Raw genomic sequence first — 20,706 nt, 5'->3', positions numbered from 1 at the left:
TGTGGTCCTTATATATGACTCCCAAGTTCAACGCACGCATGATTTTCCGTTCAAAAGTGCATATATACTCTCCTCGTTATTTGTTACTACAAGTCAGCCTACCTACATGTGGATTTCACGCCCAGCCCTTAGAACATATCAATTCAATAGATATTAGTAGCCACCGCGAAATTTGGAAGGAGCGAAACACAACAAAACATTGCTTTGACGCCAAGCTCAATGCTGGGTAAGAATGTAAGGTCATTTCACAATGGCATTGTTTGTCCACATAGACAGATTGCATGTGTGGAGAAGGGATGGGGACCATGTTTTTGTGGAGTCCTCGCATCCTCTGTTGGTATCTGATGAGGACATCCTCCACTATTACCCGCTGGCAAAGACGCTAAAGTCGGGCGGCGACCGTGTGAGCCTCTGAATAATCCCACCTTGCTTAGCGAGCCACTCTTCCCTTATTGGACTAGTCTTTTAGGGAGATTGGGCTTGCGCCAAAGAATTGTTGGGGTCCGAGCAACCTTAAGTTATTGGGCCTCGGCCAACCCCACCTGGATCGGATTGTTATCAGTACCGATGGCCTCGTAAAAAAAAACAGTTTCATCGAGGAAAGCTATCGATGGCCTCGTGGCCAAAAGCGTGTGAGGTGTGTGTGAGAGAGGGGAGAGGATGGGTGGGTGGGGACGACCTGGAGCTGATCAGCCCAATCTGCTCATCGCCCAACAGCACCACACCCTTGCCCTTGGTCGTTCTCCTGCAGCGCCAGATTGACAGCCAGCATCCGACAACTTCGGATCGAGAAGAGAGATGGAGGTGACGCTCGCTAGATCCACCCCATCCGATGGTGAGGACATGAGTCATTGCCTGAGAGAGAGGGGAGAGGCAGCAGTGACGCGGTCTGACAGAGAGGGGAGCTCATCCCACCGCTAGATCTGCGCCACGGAGCTCCCGCCATCCCTCTCTCCCACACCGAGTCCACGCCGTCGAGCTCATCGGTGCACTAAGGGTGGAGGGTCATTGATCTGGGTTGGAGGAGAAGAGGGTCGTGGCCGGCGGTGACGGAGAGGAGCGGGTGTCACCGCTGTTCGTCGTGCCGTGCATTGTGGGAACTGAGAGGGAGGGAGGGGATAAGGGAGAGAGAGAGAAGGTGGTGAGTGGATTTATATTCTTTTCTGGATTTTAGGGTGTGCAATACGTAATTTGGTACTTCTATGTAAATTAGAAAAAGCATAAGAATTGAAACATGAAGTATTAGGGGTGAAATATAAAATTAAAATCACTCCTATAGCCAATTGCACTGTGAAGAACCCAGATTTTGAACCCATGGAGTCTATGTGGCACTCCGAGGTCTTATATATGGGTGAAACGCACTACGAGTGCCCTATGATGGAGGAGGAGACACTAGTGTGGTCATGAGGAGGGGACAACATCACCCCTCCCCCCACCACCACCACGAGTTTGACCTTAAAGCATGAACCTTTACCTGCCCCTTGATTCCATCTTGTATATAGCTTTTGTATCACTTAAACTCTATTCTGACATACAATATAATCTTCTTTTAAAGACAAGATAACATGCATATATAATATGATCCATTCAATTAGACCATAATTAAGCTCCACAAAAGCTCTAAACACCTATATATAGTTCATCATATCCTGATTTAGGAGAAACACTAGTGGTGTGATGGATTGATGGTAGAGTTGTGGGTGTATGAATTTACACATCAGTTCAAATTCTAGTTTCCACAAGTACTACGCACATATAAATGGGCTTTCAACATAAATTTGTTAAGATCAGGAACGGGTATCAGAGACGCATTCAAGGATGTGTGAGTGTAGTGTTGCATCTATAGTGTTGTGTGCGTGCGTGTGCATCTACCATGTAATCTAAAAAAGAAAAAAAAATCATCTCTCTTTCGGCATTGTCTATGAAAAATATAACTATGCAAACATGCTAGTATAAGCCTCTTTCGTCAGTGCTGATAATTGGCCCAATGTGAAAGACAGATGATTCGTAGGCAGAATAAGTCTATTTTTCCTCCCTCATGTCTTGCTCTAGTCGAATCGCATCCTCAAGCATAAAACTAGGTATAATGTCTCCCTCAATTTCAAAAACCGGTACAAATCAACTTCTTTCTGTGGTTTGGGAAACGATTTATGCTTACGTGATAGGTTGACTTGGTCCCCTGTTCTGACAAGGTAACCCATTCATTAAAGAGGTTAAAAATAGAAGTGGGATCCATATTAAGTGATAAGGGTAAAATTTTTTAAAAAAATACAGTGGGACCTACTTTTCAGCCTACTCCTCTCTCGAGCCCCAAACAGCCGCACCTCCATGTCTTGCTCTGGCGTCGCCTCTACTGGAGGGGTCCGTCACTGCGCCAGAGGACGCGGTCGACGGGTAGAAGTGGGCAGTGATGGGCCTGACACATAGAAGGAACACCTCCATCGAGAGCGTGATCTCGTTGACCTCTGGTGACGCATCTGGTTCCTCCCAGAGAGGCGGGGAGAGAGCCACAGAGGGTATCACCATCGCCTGTGGCGACGACACCCACCGCTGTAGCACATGTCGCCACACGCTCCCCCATTGAAGTCGGGTGCAGATACAATGATGTGGGCAATGTGGGTACAGCCAAGTAAGGTGACGGCTGGCCTCCTACTTCACGGATGGCTTCCTCGCCTGACAGGATGGTGCATCGTATACTACTCAATCTAAACAAACCAACTAGTAAAATGGAATACTACTATATCTTATTCGGCATGCAATCATCAAAGCTTCATCACCAAATCTCTGATTGTATATATATGATCAAATCAATCCAGCATGTACACAATGCACAGCAGGAACTCCCGGTCGTAGCAGCACATGCATCACCATGCCGATCCAAACGCTGCAGCTCCCCAGCAACTCGTACACCTTCAGGTGCATCATAAATTCCTGCACATATCAAGCTAACCAATTCTTAAGCACACCACCCAACGATTGCACCAACTATTCTAAATAATCTGGCCTGCTCAAATGAAATCAACCGTGAGCCAAATTATGGTGTAAACATTAAGTCCGATTTTACAATTGAGGGAGATGGTTCAATACGAGCAAGACATGAGGGAGGTAAAGTTGACTTATCAGTTTGTTTCATAAGCATAATTCGGATGGGCACAGGCTTCCTTGGACCAGCAATCGTCATGCCATCGCTTCGCTTCGGCGTCTCGTCTTGTGTCCGTCCACCAGCAGCATCCCACGTAGGAAAAAGTACATCGAAGGTCCCTTAACTTGTCATCGAGTTACAAAATCGTCCCCCCACCACAAAACCGGATATATGAAATCTCTCAACTTATCGAACCGTTTGCTTCGGTGGTTTTGAGTTTTGACCCTGGTTTTGTCCTACGTGGCGGCTGAGTCAACGTAGGACCCGTGTGGGCCCCACATGTTAGTAAGCCATGTCATCACCTCTCTCTCTCTTTCCCCTCCTCTCTCACTTTTCTGAGGCCGACGACGGGCGGCGCTGTGGGGAGGAGGCCGCCGGGGGAGGGGGGGAGGGCAGAGGAGGAGGTCCGGCGGCCGGCGTCGCGCCGGCGGAGGCAACGCCGCCGCCCGCATCCTCGTTGCCGCCGCCATGCCGTGCAGCCTGATGAAGGGCGCGTCGGACTACTGCAACATCTATGTGGTGGCGAAGGGCAAGTCGGTGAACGTGAGGCTTGCCAAAGTGCGGCGTAGCTGCGCTGCCGTTGCTGCCCACCCGCTCGCCGCTTGCCAGTGAACGTTGTAGCCTTTTCGCCGCTCGCCTCCGTCGACGCCGCTGTCGGGCGCCGCCGCGCTGCCGGACAGGACGATGGCCACCACCGGCACTCCAATCTGAAAGAAAAACAACGCACAATCTACATTCCGTCAGTGTCGAAAAAGAGAAAAAAGAAACTCCTGGTGCAGATCAAATCAGCGACCTTAAAATTCCCAATTTGATGTACACAGGCTACAACGTTTGCAAGCACTCTAAAAAGGAGCAAAAGCACGAAGAGAACAATGAACAACACCACTGGTAGGAGTATATGCACACATTACGCCCAAATCACAGGCTTTGGAGTTTGGTCTAACTTAATCATAAGATTAGCACGCGAAGCCAAAAAAAGGGAAAAGGAAAAATCTCCTGTAATCCCCCCTCACTCCGGCATGCTCGCCGATGATCTCCGGTGCCGGAACGCCTTGAGCGGGCTCGGGAAGTGCCAACCCCACCACGCCTTCGCCGTCACGGCCGCCGCTTTTTTCTCCACTGCCGTCGCGGAGACCGAGGTCGACCTCACGAGCCCCATCTCCTCCTCGTCGTCCTCCTCCGCTGCAGCAACACCTCGACGCGTCCGCCGGCGGCAGCTTCCCCCACTGCGAAGGCTGCCGCCGCCCACCTCCTCTCCCGCCTCGCCCCGGCGGCCTCCTCCCCAGCCGCCGGCCGGCTTGCCCACAGAAGAGGAGAGGAGAGGAGAAGAGAAGAGAAGAGGAGAGAGAGAGGAGGAGGAAGGGAGAGAGATGACGTGGCATCCTGATATGTGGGGTCCACGTGGATCTCACACTGACTCAGCCGTCAGGTAGGATAAAACCGGAATCAAAACCACCGAACGATTTATTGTGACTGATTGTTAAGTAAGAATGCCGCATATATGTTTTTGCGGTTGAGGGATGATTTTGTATCGTGATGATAAGTTGAGGTACCTTTTCGTGTACTTTTTCCTCCCACGTAGAAGAACGCAATTTCGGCTGCCGGCCTTCTGGGCTGGATAAGGCAACGGCCCACGTAAGGAAGACGCGTGATGGGCCTTTCGAGGGAACAAAGGGCCGTCGTGGTTTCAGGCCCAAAAAGAAAGTCTAGAGGCCGAGAGAAATGCTCCGTTTCACGCATTGCCTCGTTTTTTCTGCTCTGCTCGATTAAAGCTGCAGAGAGGGGCAGAGTTTTCATGGCCATGTCCATGTCCAGCACAACGCTCCAAGGCCGGCATAGGTAGACATTTTGTACGGTACACCTACGCCTCACCGACCGCTCAGCCTGGCCCCGGGCCCCGGCGGCCGGCGCGGTGAAAAACGTCGGCCACCAGCCACCGTCCGTGCGGAGAACTGCGGGCGCCGCCGCACACGCGCCCGCGGTGAGAAATGGGTGGACGCGACGCGAGTGCGAGTGCGAGCGCGACCAAGGACGGGATAGGAGGAGGCCGAGATGTGCATGGCCAAGGCCATACGCATACCCTTTGTGGGGGCAGGGGAAGCGGCCGCGCGCGACGGGACGACGAGGGGATTTTGGGTGGGGTGGGGGCGCAAGGGGTGACATGGCGGCGCGACGCTGCAGATTTTGGGGGGCGAAATCCCCGATAGGGAGAGACGAGGATGAGGCCTCTGCTGGCCATTGGTTCGCCCCAATCGTGTCCTTCCAAGAAAATCCACCTCATCCCCTTCCTCTCCATCCCCCCCGTTGCTCTCACCACACGTACGCGCGCGGCGCAACCCTACAAACTACAAACTCAACTCGACTCGACTCGCCTCTCCATCCTCCCTTGATTATTTGTTCTCTCTTTCCCTTTCCAGCCTCGGTTTAGCTACCTCCATCAGCAGCACACGAACCACTAATTAATTACGCCATGTTCTAAACCAGGATTCGGCTTGGCTACTTTCTCGATTTTCATTAGCACGATTTTAAAGCTGCTAAATAGTGTGTGTTTTTTTCTTCTAATTTTTATATAGAAGTTGTTTTGAAAAATCCAAATAAATTTATTGATCATTTCTTAATAATTAATACTAAACTGATTATATGCCAATCACGTTTCTCCTTTTGCGTCCAAGTTTTCAACATCTATTTAGAAAGCGCCCGAGTTTCACACACAATTCTCACCTCAATTACTTGCTCTCCAGGAAATGCTTATTTGCAATGTCAATTTTTTTACAGTACCCATTAACCAACACTGCTATATGCAATAGTAGCCTTGACTATATCTACCAAGAATTCAAATCCCAAAACAAAACATCGCTGTAACCCTATAGTATTTTAGTACTGCTTCTTTTGTTTAAAATTTTCCTATAGTATTGTGTTTACATGAAACACTCACACACACTAGGCACATCGATGGCAAATCTATAACCCCACTAAATTTCTATTGAAAATATATATGCTAAACACCTTTTTAGCTGCTTATCGTGTTCCACTTATAAAGTTGTTCTCCATACAAAAATATACAACAAAACCAGTCTAATATTAATTACATATCAGCATATGACACACCATTTGATTATATTATTCTAGGGCCCACATGTAAATATACTACCCCACGAAATTAAATTCTTTGTAAATTCCACTATATATCATACTATCTCTGTTTTTTAATAGATAAAGCCATTGACTTTTGAACACATATTTAACCATTTGTCTTATTAAAAGAAAACTAGCTGGGTGCCCCGCGTAATTGCGCGGCTAACACCCAAGCAAAATCATATATTTTCAGTATGATTTTGCTTAAAATTTATTAAATAGCTATCTTGTTGTCTTAAGACTTTGAAAAACCAAATCTTACCATCCCCGTATTTTTAATTATATAGTTTTTAAAAGCCACACCAGCTGCTACCCTTTACTTCTGTCATATCCTTCTTTATTTGCTCGCTCAATCTACCATTATTTCTATTAATTATCCTTTAAATCTTAAACAATTGGATCTTATAGTTTTTAGAGTTTATTGTCTCGTTGGGTTTCGTTTTTATAATTTGTAAAAGTCCCGTCAAACGCTGCCATAATATTCCTCTACGGTCCGTCCACTGTCTTTTTCTCTTTATTGTCATTGGGATTTTAAAAATCGAACATAATTATTGTTCGGGTTCATTTTTTTACTTTCTAGAAGTCTCACCAAACCGTCAGCGGCTTTGCCATTGTACTTCTTTATGGCTCGCCCGCTGCCTCCCTTCTTTATTGTCATTGAGATATTAAAATCGAACATGATTATCATTGTTTTTTTACCTTTTAAGAAGTTCCGAACCTTTAGAAATTGGACCTTGTAGTTTTTAGAGTTTATTTTCTTGTTGGGTTTTATTTTTTATAATTTTTAGAAGTCCCGTCAAACGATGCCACTATACTCCCCTACGACCCATCCGCCGCCTACTCTTTGTTTTTATTGGGATTCTAAAAATCGAACATAACTATCGTTGGAATTTATTTTTTATTTTTAAGAAGTCCCGCCAACAGTCAGCAGCTCTGCAACTACGCTCTTATACACCCCGCCCGCTGCTTCTCCTTTTTATTGTCATTGAGATTTTAAAAATTGAATATGATTATCAACGGGTTTTTTTTTACTTTCTAGAAGTCTTGGCAACCGTCTTGCCTGTTTGCTTCATGGCCTGCCTGTCGTCCCTCCTTTTAATCGTCATTAGGATTCTATTTGGTGTTTTATTAACAGTTTTTATACGTCGTATCAACCATCACCACTCTACTTCTTTATAGGCTTGTTACTTAATTTACCTCGTCATTTATTTTAGATGGTCTTTTCTTTCAATAGTTTTTATTTTTTCTCACCAATTTTAGTTATTTATAAATTGTATTCCTAACTAAAATATTTTTTCTTTTTCTAATTTTAGAATTTATTTTTTTTTCAAATTTTAATTAATACTGTATAGTGTTCTTTTAATATTTTTATTTTTGAATTTTGAATTTTAGTTGTTTCAAAATTGTATTCCTACTTGAACTCTCTTTTAATTTTTCTAATTTTGGGTTATTTTTATTTTGAATTTTAATTAATCTCGTATTAGGTTCTTATATGAATTCTTCTTTCAATATTGCTTATTTTTAATTATGAATTTCAGTTATTTTCAAATTGTATTCCTACTTGAACTCTTCTTTTCGTTTTGCTAATTTTGGATTTTATTTTTATTTTTATTCTGAATATTAATTAATCTCGCATTGGGTTTTTATATGGACTCTTCTCTCAATATTCCTTATTTTAAATTCCGAATTTCAGTTATTTTTAAATTGTATTCCTACTTATACTCTTAATTTTTTTCTATTTTCAGATTTTATTTTATTTTTATTCTGAATTTCAATTAATCTCATATTGGGTTCCTATATGGAGTTTTCTTTCAATATTACTTATTTTTAATTCCGAATTCAGCTATTTTTAAATTGTATTTCTATTTGTACTCTCCTTTTCTTTTTCTCCGATTAATGTAGGAATTTCTAGCCCCCACGGCGGCGAAGTGGTGCCCTTCATTTAAGGCTGTTTTAATAATATAATAGGTTATGCATAAGTATAAGATATAAATCATGTTTAAAGTATTTTGAGGGATAAAATAACTCACAACAAAATAAATTATATTTACGTATTTTTGAATAAGACGGATGGTCAAACGTGTGACAGAAAATTAACGACGTCTATTAAAAAAGCAGAGGTAGTATTAATTTAGACTAAAATAATTCACCAAACACTTCACCGGTTCACCCTTTGTCCTATTCCGTTCTGCAGAGAAAACAGTGCTTGAGGTTCAGAGTTAGTAGAAGCTGCAACTCTCAGCTTTGCTAGCTAGCTAGAAGCAGCTATATATCCCTTATCCTCTTATCGCCTCTCACCCTCTAGCTTCCCTCTCCACTGCCTCCCTCGCTCGCTATCTCCTGCCTAAGCGCTAAGCTAAGCTACCTGCAGTTCTGCAATGCTAAGGCCAACGTAGAGCTGCCGCTTAATCCCGTCTCGCTTGATTGGTTTCTGACAAGAACGAGATTATCGAGAGGTTTCAATTCATTAGCTTAGCTTAGCTAATTAGCTTGAGGGACGCCAGCCATGGCGCCCAAGGCAGGGAAGGCCAAGCCGCACAAGGCCAAGGGAGACAAGAAGAAGAAGGAAGAGAAAGGTGCAGCTTAACTGATGGCTAACTGAATCTTCTTCACTTCCCATCTGAATTTTCATCGAATTCATCAGCTCGGATGATTGGTTTAATTTAATTCGTTTTCAAGACAAAAGTTATTTTCAGATGCAAGGATTAATTAATTAAGCTAGCTTGCCTCTTTCAATATTTGAAAGTTCATATTGTTTCAGTATTAACATGTGAGTGGTTTTTGCGTGGAAATATTGATATGATGCTGCTGCAGTTCTGCCCACCGTGCTGGACGTCACCGTTGAGACGCCGGACTACACGCAGCTGACGCTCAAGGTGAGCGCCGGGGCGCGTATTATCTCCGTCTTCTCGCATGGATATTTTCGCGTAATTAATTAATTAATATGGACCACCCAGTATTCTGACCAGTGACCACTGTAACTGAATATGTACTGTTCCTTCTATTCGATGGCCTTAATTGTGCTTGCATGTTAAACGACAAAATTAAGTAAATTCTTCTCTAGCTTTCACTTGCAACACTTTCATCTTGTTTTTTTTTAAAAAAAGAAAAAAAACTTTGTTTAAAGCGAAAGTGCCTACCACTTTTCTCTTAGAAACTTCTATCTTTATTTTTTTTCAATTGCACAGAAAACGTGTTTTTCTTGTGCTAATTAGCAATGGCGAGCGACCGAGCATAAGCGGCAACTTAACAAAGCTGGCAAAGAATGACCCCACTCGTTGAAATGTACATGATGAAAATTTTTATTTTCTATACGAACATTACACAAAAAAGTTCATGGGCAATTTACACATCCTAATTATTTTTGAGCAAGTTAGTAATGGCTGTGTTAGTTTAAGTACATAGTACCATTTTGTGCAATGGCATGTAGCCTACTGATTACAGTAATCTGAGTAGCGTCCCAACTCCCAAGGTCCTGAGTTCAAATCTCTTAGTGAATTTTAGATTAGGGCTGTGTTTAGTTCCACGCTAAAATTGAAAGTTTGAAGAAAAAAGTTAGAAGTTTATGTGTGTAGGAAAGTTTTTATGTGATGGAAAAATTGAAAGTTTGAAGAAAAAGTTGAAAACTAAACAAGACTGGGTTATTTTTGGGGTTAAAGTCCCGAGTTTAAATCTCGAATTTCATATTGGGTTGTTTGTGTGGCTAAATTCTCAATTTAAATATGGTACTTATAATTCGCAGTGGTAGGTGCCAACTCGCTGCCTAGCTCATTTTGTGTTTGTGGTGCTTTGTTCAGGGCATATCAACGGACAGGATCCTCGACGTCCGGAAGCTCCTGGCCGTCCACGTGGACACATGCCACCTCACCAACTACTCCCTGTCCCACGAGGTCGGTCAGAGGATCCCAACGGCTCACATCCGCCTCGAGATTCGTGCCCACTGACAGCCTGTACTTTCTCCCTCTCTGCCACCAATGCAGGTTCGTGGGGCCCAGCTCAAGGACACGGTGGAGGTCGCCTCCCTGAAGCCGTGCCACGTCAGCATCGTCGAGGGTAAGTCTGAACGCGCAAATCCCGTATTTCTCGAGGACCAAAACGCAAAAAAATAAAAAACTCACCGTCTCGTCTCCCATGGCGCGCGGCAGAGGGCTACACGGAGGAGCTCGCCGTGGCGCACGTGCGGCGGCTGCTCGACATCGTCGCCTGCACCGCCGCGTTCGGGCCGAGGAAGAGTGCGCCCGAGCAGAAGCCCGCATCGCCGTCGTCTCCCGATGCGCCACCGCCACCGCCCCCGCCGGCGTCGCCCGACGCCGCCAAGACCCCCGGGTCGCCCGCCGGCGGCGGCGGCGGCGGCGTTGGCGCCGGAGGCGGTGGAGGAGAGGAGCCGATGTACCCGCCGCCGAAGCTGGGACAGTTCTACGAGTTCTTCTCCTTCTCCCACCTCTCCCCGCCCCTCCATTGTGAGTGCTAGTAGTTTCGTTCTTCTCATTCATTTTTGTTTTCTTTTTTTTTTATTTGAGCGCATTCGGAACAGCAGAAGATGGTGAGCCGGTTCGGGTGATATTTATTTTTTTTCTTCCACTTTTGTTTAAGTGAAAATGCGATTGGTTTCAGATATTAGGAGGTCGACGCGCCCATTCGTTGATGACAAGACAGAGGACGACTTCTTCCAGATCGATGTGAGTTTGCTTGAAGAAAAATAGCACAAATGTGATGTTTCTTTTTAGTTTAATTGATTCGATTGCATTACATTAGAGTAGCTAGATAAGGTTTGCCAATAGTTGTTTCAAAATCTCATGCTAATTTAACTATATATTCATTAGATTAGACTGCAACTCATATATATCAAAACTACAATTAATTAATTTATCATAGCACGCACGTAACCATCAATATGGCCAATGTCATAAAAAAATGCAATATGACACTCATTTGCACCTGTATAATTCTCCAAGCGTTCTGCAATTGGGTGTTGGTGTGCAGGTAAGGGTTTGTAGTGGGAAGCCGGTGACCATCGTGGCCTCCAAAGCTGGATTCTATCCAGCAGGGAAGCGAGCGCTCATCAGCCACTCCCTTGTTGGGCTGTTGCAGCAGACGAGCCGGGCGTTTGATGGAGTACGTGTGACCTTGGAGATTTTGTGATTTGATTATTAATGAATGGTATCTCATTGATGTGGAAATATGTGTGCGATTTTGTAGGCTTACAAGGCTCTTATGAAGGCTTTTGTTGAGCATAATAAGGTGAGGTCTTGCTAATGCTTGATTTCTTGATTATTTTCAGACATGCCTGAATATGTGACTATTTAAAAATTATTAATTTCAAAGCTAAACTTTAGGTTAGAGATCATTTTCTAGGTTTATTGGTCAATGCATTTGAAGAGACATACCCTATTTTCCACGGAAACAATTGAATTCGTGGAATTGGAAATAAGCTAATGCATTTTGTTTCACTAAACTGAATAATGTGCTTGTTTTAATGTACCTATATATATATTTTGTTTGCATGTATTAACGCAACTTTGCAATTGCATTTGAGAGATTTATAGTTCACATTTTATTGACATTTCCTTGCAGTTTGGAAATCTTCCTTATGGATTCCGGTCAAACACTTGGGTGGTCCCTCCTGCTGTTGCTGATTTGCCATCGGTGTTTCCACCCCTTCCAACTGAAGATGAAACATGGGGTGGCAATGGTGGTGGTCAGGGAAGAGATGGAAAACATGACCATAGGCCATGGGCAAAAGAATTTGCCATACTGGCTGCAATGCCTTGCAAAACAGCTGAGGAGAGGCAAATCCGAGACAGGAAGGCTTTCCTACTCCATAGTTTATTTGTAGATGTTGCAGTTCTTAAAGCTGTTGCAGCTATTCAGCAAATGGTCCCTGACAAGAGTTCACTTGAAACACCGAATGACACCACAAATCCAGATTTGCACACGCAACAAATTGGAGATATGAAAATAACAGTCACAAAGGACAAAGCGGATGCAAGTTCTAAGTTAGATGCCAAGTTAGATGGAAGTCAAGCTCCAGGAATGCTGTCTGATGAACTTGCTAAGAGAAATCTGTTGAAGGGCATCACTGCTGACGAGAGTGCAACAGTACATGTAAGACTTTCTTCTTTGATACGGGCTGTTGCAGTTTACTTTTATCCATTTTCCTGTTTATTGTCGATGTAATTTTATTAGTTTACAGGATACTGCTACTCTTGGTGTGGTGGTTGTGAAGCATTGTGGATACACAGCTGTTGTTCAAGTTCCAGCAGATGCTCAACTGACAACTGTTTCTCTAGCACAACATGACATTGACATTGAAGATCAGCCTGAAGGAGGTAGCAACGCACTGAATGTCAATAGGTTAGTACTTGGAAAATTGATAATATATATATATATATATATATATATATAATCTTATGCTAACCTGATAATTCTAAACCATGGGTTTACCCAAATCAGTCCTAAGTGATTTACTTTACCTCTGTTTGTCTTGGTCCATTTCATTCTTTCTCTCTTTTCTTAATCTATTTTTACCATTGTATTGGTTGGATAAAATCTATGACAATCATGTTTATCTCTTTTCAGCTTAAGGATGCTGCTTCATAAACCATGTATTCAACCATCTGGAGGAGTTCAGCGGTTGCAAAGTTCTCCTCAAGAGAGTGAATATAGTACAAATTTTGTCCGTAAGATAATGACAGATAGTCTGCAGAAGCTTGAATGTGAAGCTCCAAGAGAAACAAGACCAATAAGATGGGAGCTTGGAGCTTGCTGGGTGCAGCACCTACAGAATCAGACTTCTGAGAAGGCCAACACTAAGAAAAATGAGGAGACCAAGGATGTTCCTACAGTGAAAGGCCTGGGGAAACAGTTTGGTCAGCTGAAGGAGATCAAGAAGAAGACAGATGAAAAGAGTGGAAAAGGTGCATCCACAAAAGAAAATACTTCGACAAATACAAATGATGCGCAAACAGTCAACTCTTCCAGCACAAAGGAGGATAATGAGGCAATTCTACAGAGATGGCTTCCAGAAGCTGCTTTCCAGAGACTAAAGGAATCTGAAACTGGACTGCATGCTAAGGTTTTTCCCTGATTATTTCTGTTTGGAGATTTCTCAAATGTCGTCCCAAGAAATTACCTCATTTTTACCGGCCCCTTCTTCTCCAAACAACAGCACATCACAACAAATTCTGTACTACTTGACTGATTTATGAATTATATTGCTAGGAACAGTTAGCTCCACATTAGCTTATACTATAATCTATCATATTGGCCATATCATTTACGGTGCATAATTAGTATATCTGGTGATATCCTGTGTTACTGCAGGAACTAGCTTGGTATGTACTATAGGTCGGCAGGGTTTATGCTTCTCTGGCGCTGCTCCTATCATTCTTCTCTGTGACATTATTCTTTATGATTCAATGCTTTTCTATGCAGTCACCTGATGAATTAATTGAGATGGCGCACAAATATTATGATGATACAGCTCTGCCAAAATTGGTAATGTATTGTACTCATGTGGCATCAATCTCAAACATGTATTCTTTGTGAGACACTGAGAAATTAATTTTCCACCACCTTTATATGTTATCAGGTAGCAGATTTTGGTTCACTTGAGCTTTCCCCTGTTGATGGAAGGACATTGACAGATTTTATGCACACCAGGGGACTCCAGATGCGCTCACTAGGACAAGTGGTACATACTTCATAGTTGGGTCGAGTTCTAGATTATTATTTTTTGAACCACTAAGAAGAATTTTCATTCGTTTTAAAAGGATAAGATATATTTCACATCAGCGTGACAACTGAAGTACTTTATTTTACTGTGTTTCAGGTTGAGCTTGCTGATAAGCTCCCACATATACAATCCTTGTGTATACATGAAATGGTAGTTCGAGCATTTAAGCACGTACTTCGGGCTGTTATTTCAGCTGTTCATGATATAAATGACATGGCTGAGGCGGTTGCATCATGTTTGAATATCTTATTGGGACCATTTCCAGAAGAAAATAACGATGGCAAGTGCTATGAGGATAACAATCTCAGGCAAAGGTGGCTGGAGGTCTTTCTAGTAAAGAGATTTGGCTGGACGTGGAAAGACGAATATCGTGCTGATCTAAGAAAATATGCCATCCTTCGTGGTATCTGCCATAAGGTAATAATAATTTGGATGTTAATATTGCTTCTTTTTTCCTCGAGGTTCAACATTATAGGTTACACTTGTTCATTTTTGGAACCATGGTTTGAACGACAACTCCTGCAATTTAGGTAGGACTTGAGCTAGTTACCAAAGATTATGACATGGATATGCCACATCCATTCAGAAGGTCAGATATAATCAGCATTGTTCCTATCTACAAGGTAAAGTTTAACCCTTTGGATTCTGTAATTGAATGAGATGCAAATACTTCCTGTTTATTAACATGTTTAACCATGATGTCTTTACTCCAGCATGTTGCATGCTCATCAGCAGACGGTCGAACCCTGTTGGAGTCATCCAAGACTTTCCTGGACAAGGGAAAGCTTGAGGATGCTGTTAACTATGGCACAAAGGTACAGTCCTGATCTTGTGTCTTGACACATCATGATGATTTCTTGACCACTACATCCTGTTGATTATACATGGTGATGCAGGCTCTTGCAAAACTTGTTGCTGTTTGTGGTCCTTATCACAGAATGACAGCAGGAGCATACAGCCTTTTGGCAGTAGTGCTTTATCATACTGGTGACTTCAACCAGGTATTTTCTTTTTGGGATTTAAGCCAGTAGTTATTTTATACATTGCTCTGTAGAATGTAATATTGCAAATATTGTCTTCTGTGCAAATATTGTTAAAGTTGAATTCTGATTCTAGACAAATCTTGGGTACGATGAATGGGAATCATGCAGAATTATTTTGAACAACAGTTAATATGATGATCATGTGGAAATTGTGACTGTAAGCTGCTTAAGTGTAATATAATGCAAAATGTTTCTCATTCATGTTACATGAAGTACTGAAATATACACTTGTCAAGGGGTTAACTCGTAGTTTTTTGAGTGAAGGTTTAACTTGTATATGCATATATATACATATACATACATACATACATACTATCCAGTGCTGTGAAGACTGGCTTTATAAATGTTCACTCTCTATTTTACCAGGCAACAATCTATCAACAGAAGGCTTTAGATATCAATGAGAGAGAACTTGGACTAGATCATCCAGATACAATGAAAAGCTATGGAGATCTTGCAGTTTTCTATTACCGCCTGCAGCATACAGAATTGGCATTAAAGTATGTGCTTGTTGTCGTTTACAAAAGCTATATGCCTAGGGTGCCATCTAGTTTGTTTTTATGAGTAAGCTATGAAGTCTGTTCTATTTACTCTCTTTGGAAATCTCAACTATGTTATGCTCTGTTTTGTGTATCAGGTATGTGAATCGTGCCCTATATCTTTTGCACCTGACATGTGGACCCTCTCATCCTAATACTGCTGCAACTTATATTAATGTGGCAATGATGGAAGAAGGGCTGGGTAATGTTCATGTTGCACTTCGTTACCTTCATGAGGCTCTAAAATGCAACAAGAGGTTGCTTGGTGCTGATCACATACAGGTTTGCAACCCTATCTGTTTTAGTTCTCAATTGAGTTCTGACACATACAGTAGTCTAATTCATGGCCACATCAGTTTTGATGTTCACACTCGTTTTGCTGGGAACTATGAGAACCATTCCCTTTCATGATCCAAAGAAAACTTGAGACTGAAAACTCATCTTATATATCTTGATGTTTTTATTGACAGACTGCTGCTAGTTACCATGCTATTGCTATTGCTCTGTCTTTAATGGAAGCATACTCTTTAAGTGTCCAACATGAAAAAACCACTTTACGAATACTTCAAGCAAAGCTTGGGTCGGAAGATCTTCGTACACAGGTAAGCTGACAAAAATTGCTTCCTGGTGATGTGTTCTTCCACTTACCAATCAATTTCATTCTTTAGTTATTTTCCATTCTACTGCAGCAAGGAAATCTAATAACTATGTTTTCCACAGGATGCTGCTGCTTGGCTTGAATATTTCGAGTCCAAGGCACTAGAGCAGCAGGAAGCAGCACGTAATGGTACTCCAAAGCCTGATGCTTCAATAGCAAGCAGAGGCCACCTGAGGTAGATGACATGATTGCTCGTCTTTACCATGTTGTTTCATAAAAGTGGTTGCAAAAGTTAGGATTGAGTTTTGTTTATTTGTGAATCAATGATCTCTATTGCACTATTGCCATTTCTAGTACTGGAAATGGCAGGGGCTCTCCCTCTATCTAAAAATAAAAGGGAAAAAAAACTCATCTCTAAGTGTCTACATGGACTAATAAATGCCATAGCGTGCTGACTAAGCTTGTCACTGTTATCCTTATGATGATTACATTTCGGGGGTAGAGGCTTACAAAAGGAAAAGAGTATACTTATTTAAATTTACATATCGATCTATTTTGGATGATTGTCTTTGCTTGTGCTTAGGTATTGATTTTTCTTTCAGTGTATCAGATCTTCTGGATTATATCAATCCAGATGATGAACTCAAGGCTAAGGAAATGCAAAAGAAACAAGCCCGCGCTAAGGTATGTTTATTGTTAAGGCCTTCCACTGGTACTATATGGCATTCTTTTATTTCGCCAATGGTCACTCATATGTGCACATTATGAATAATAGATCAAAGGTCGTGCCGGGCAAAATCCATCTGAAGTAGTCGATGATGAAGATCAAAGGAGCCCACCACCTAAAAGTGACCATTCATTAATTGAGAAGGAAAGTTCTGAAGTCAAAGAGAATGGAACGTTTATTCAGAAAGAGAAACTGAAAGAAGAAATACCAGGTAACACCTTAAGCCGTATACCTCAAGATGATTTTACTGAAGAGTACACGTCGGATGAAGGGTGGCAAGAAGCTGTTCCAAAGGGACGATCCACTGGGAACCGCAAAACTGGTGTAAGTGCAAGGAGGCCGAATCTAGCAAAGATCAACACAAATGCACTAAACAATACTGAGAATGGAAGATACAAAGGAAGAGCTCCATCAAACTTCTCTTCCCCTCGAGTTTTACCTAGTGAGGCTGTAACTGCAAAGAAACTGGTGAAGAGTTCAAGCTTCAATTCCAAACCAGGCAGCCCTGCTATATCATCAAACAGTGCGGAGAATTCTTCCAATCCCAACTCTCTGTCAGCAAGCCCTGCCACCACCCCAGCAGCTGCCAAGGCAGTCCTGTCTTCAGCACCAATTGCCAGTCAAACAGTAAGGAAGGCACTATCATACAAGGAAGTTGCAATAGCTGCACCAGGGACTCTTGTCAAAGCATTGAATGATGCACAAACGGAGGAAAAGGATGCAACCGATGCAGGTGCAAATATTGAAACTGCTAAGGCCCCAAAGGAAAGCAATGGTCACCTTTCTAAAGAGAAAGATGGAGCTGTTCAAGTGTCACCAAAAGATAGTACTTCCCAAGGATCCAAAGAAACTGGTGAAGGCAAATCTTCCAATCCTGATGACGAGCAAACCGTTGTTTTGGCTGAATCAAATCAATCAGAGACACAACCTGAGAAGAAAAGAGATCTTGTAGCCTCAGATGTATCATCGTCATCTCAATCATTAACAACAGCAACTGAAGCTAATGCCCCAAACGAAGTAGCATCTATGGTGACTGAGGCAAATGATTCTTCCTCCAATGATGATGAAAGAGATGCAGGAGAGGATGCTCAAGAACAGATGTCTAGTGGAGGCGAAAATGAGAAATCTTCACCATCTGAAAGTGAAAAGAATGATTCACCAGGTGCCAAAGAGACGGCCAGTAAGCTTTCTGCTGCTGCTGCTCCATTCAATCCCTCCACTGTTCCAGCTTTTGGGTCAATGGCCATTCCAGGTTTCAGAGAACATGGAGGATTGCTGCCATCACCAGCCAATGTACCCCCGATGTTGTCGATCCCTCTTCGTAAACACCCTCACCAATCTGCAACCGCAAGAGTCCCTTATGGTCCACGGTTGGCTGGAGGCTACAACAGATCAGGTCACCGTGGCCCTCGTAACAAGTCTGCCTTGCCAAGCAGTGAAGGCCTTACCGAAGCAAACACATTTGCCACTAGGGTGATGAACCCTAACGCAGCCGAGTTTGTGCCAGGTCAATCTCGGAGTCCTAATGGCAACCCAGCATCTCCAAACGGACCTCTAGCATCACCAGGTGGCACTGAAGCTTCACCTCATGGCCTTCCTTCTCCCTCAGACAGTATAGTAGAATCACCTGCAACTGCATCTCCACAAGTTTCTGAAATTAGCCAGACCAGTCCTGAAGGAAATGATACAACCAGTGGGGTCGATACTGAAAATGGGAGTGAAAAACAGGACACTGATGGCAAGAACCATGTGGAAAGTAAAGACGGCGAAGGGGAGCCTGAGCAAACCGAAGCTTCCAAAGGTGATGGAGATGGTGCAATTACCCCGGAAGATGGTTCAGCCGTGACTGAAAATCCAAAGTCCTGGGCAGACTACAGTGATGGAGAAGCTGAGGCTGTTGAGGTTGCAAGCTGAGAAAAGATAAACCTTCTCAGTACACACAGAAAATTTTACCTCTTTTACAGATGAGACTTTTTCTTCTGGACAGCATACAAATGCAAAACCGGCACACTGCTATTTTGTGTAGAGAATTAGTTCCTTTCCTGATCCATCTCATGGTATGTAGCATCTACTCGTGCTTCTGCAGTTCCAATGGCCTTGAAAGGTTATGCAATGGCAGAGAACTTTGAAGATCTCTTCCTGAGAGTGATCGATGAGCCCTTTTTTTCAGCTTGCTTTGCATTTGCTCCAAAGAAACTTGGGAAGAGCAAGCACACGAGAGATTGGTTAGCGCATATATACCATAGTTCATAGTCTTACCTTTTTGCCTATCATTTTGTTCAACTTGTTATTATGTACTGGACCATCTGTCGACATAACACATGTGAACTTATTTTTACTCTGAATTTTGATATATTAGAATTGTTGAACCATGTAAATTGTAAAGAAAGTGGTGCCTATTTGGCCTCTTGCTTGATGTGAATTTTACCCAAGATGAAATCCGGGATTCAAAGTGCATGGCAGAAATGGAAACCTGGAGGATACATCTAATCTACCTAGTGAGTTAACCGTCCGTGCTGATCAGATTATGTAATCGGTCTTGGCTTTAATGAAGAGTACTTTTTTTTGGTTTTTTTTCAGCTCAATCTTCTTAATTAAATACTTTAGCGAATTGCTTTAGTTAATTAGGAACACCGTCACATACTCACATAATCCCTCCGTCCCCAAAAGACGGTTCTTTTAGAGAGTCAAAGTCATTCCAAGCAAAACACTAGAAGACTATTATGCTCTTCATTAATACAGAGAGAAATGAGGGGAGAATGAATGAGGAGACTATTGGTTCAATGGCAAAAAAAAAAAAGAGAAAAGGATTCAATAATATTAAAGAGGCTAATAAATCATTAAGAAGACAGTCTTCGTGGGACAAATTTTGAGCTAAAAAAACACAGCAAGCGCAAAATTCAATAGTGTAGCACACCGAGGTAGAGTCGTAGAGATCAGTCATCATGCACGTGAAATCATGTTGTTAGAAAAAAAAAAGATGACCCGTTAAAACTATTATGCAATATTATTGTTGCATTTGGGTTCTTAGGCCATTCTCAACCCAAGACACTAAATATAGTTTCCATAAATTCTACATTATCAAAAAAACCAGTACTAGACACTACTCTTTCAATACTAACACCACTTTTACATACTTAAATTTAATGTTTTATCTCACATGATGTCTTGGATGTTGTGTAGAAACAATGTCTCTTTCCTCATTTATTCACTTGCCACATCATCTTTTATACTAGGGAAAAAATTGACATTGTGCCATTGTCACGATGGGGTTTCGCTCAAATGCCACTGTACAGATGGGATTCGATAAAACGCCACTTCCAACCCGTGCATCTACGCTCAAATGCCATTTACTCCATCTCTTCCCAATTAAAATCATCTTTCCCTGTTTTCTATTTGTTTCTGACCAAAATACCCTAGCTGGTATCATTCGTGGGGAGAAAGAGATGGGTGTCGGGCGAGGCAGACTGGAGGAGAAGCTTCGCCGCGGAAGCGGCCGGCATGGGGCAGAGTAAAGCTTAAAGAAGCTTGTGTTCTCTCCTAGTTCAAGCCTGCACAAACAAGCAAGTTGCTGCTTACCAGGATGACAGGAAGTCCAGATCAATGGCTGCTTCTTGGATCTGGGCAGCTGCTCCATCGTCACAAGTGATGGGATTGCCGCTGGCGGTGGTGAAGACAGGCGTCGACGACATTGATGAAGAAGGCCACAGCAACGGTTGTGATGGTGGAGAAGTAGGCGCGGCGCTGCGACCGGCGAAACAGGAATGCGGTGATGACGACGAGCCGC

The 20,706-nt window shown here is 42.9% G+C and overlaps 1 protein-coding gene across 1 annotated transcript; it reads left to right on the top strand.

Annotated features, from left to right (window-relative positions):
* Positions 1 to 8,556: 8,556 nt before the first annotated feature.
* Positions 8,557 to 19,358, top strand: LOC127761040 (protein REDUCED CHLOROPLAST COVERAGE 2). The gene is made up of 23 exons (XM_052285246.1): positions 8,557 to 8,853; positions 9,092 to 9,153; positions 10,075 to 10,167; positions 10,258 to 10,330; positions 10,423 to 10,737; positions 10,892 to 10,956; positions 11,261 to 11,392; positions 11,477 to 11,518; positions 11,852 to 12,382; positions 12,471 to 12,631; positions 12,857 to 13,352; positions 13,712 to 13,774; positions 13,869 to 13,970; positions 14,109 to 14,429; positions 14,543 to 14,635; positions 14,726 to 14,827; positions 14,909 to 15,013; positions 15,422 to 15,555; positions 15,693 to 15,876; positions 16,065 to 16,196; positions 16,315 to 16,427; positions 16,795 to 16,876; positions 16,968 to 19,358. The coding sequence occupies exons 1-23, from the start codon at positions 8,784 to 8,786 to the stop codon at positions 18,831 to 18,833; spliced, it is 5,337 nt and encodes a 1,778-aa protein (XP_052141206.1). The 5' UTR covers positions 8,557 to 8,783; the 3' UTR covers positions 18,834 to 19,358.
* The last annotated feature ends 1,348 nt before the right edge of the window (positions 19,359 to 20,706 follow it).

Source organism: Oryza glaberrima, chromosome 2 (genome assembly GCF_000147395.1).
Source record: "Oryza glaberrima chromosome 2, OglaRS2, whole genome shotgun sequence".
NCBI classification, from domain to species: domain Eukaryota; kingdom Viridiplantae; phylum Streptophyta; class Magnoliopsida; order Poales; family Poaceae; genus Oryza; species Oryza glaberrima.
The sequence above is the reverse complement of the archived record's forward strand: the minus strand, read 5'-3'. Positions and strand labels throughout refer to the sequence as shown.

Coding starts and splice junctions, on each gene's coding strand:
- LOC127761040 (XM_052285246.1), top strand. CDS start 8,784: ATGGCGCCCAAGGCAGGGAAGGCCAAGCCGCACAAGGCCAAGGGAGAC. Junction 12,632..12,856: donor AACGCACTGAATGTCAATAG/GTTAGTACTTGG, acceptor ATCTCTTTTCAG/CTTAAGGATGCTGCTTCATA. Junction 15,014..15,421: donor ATACTGGTGACTTCAACCAG/GTATTTTCTTTT, acceptor CTATTTTACCAG/GCAACAATCTATCAACAGAA.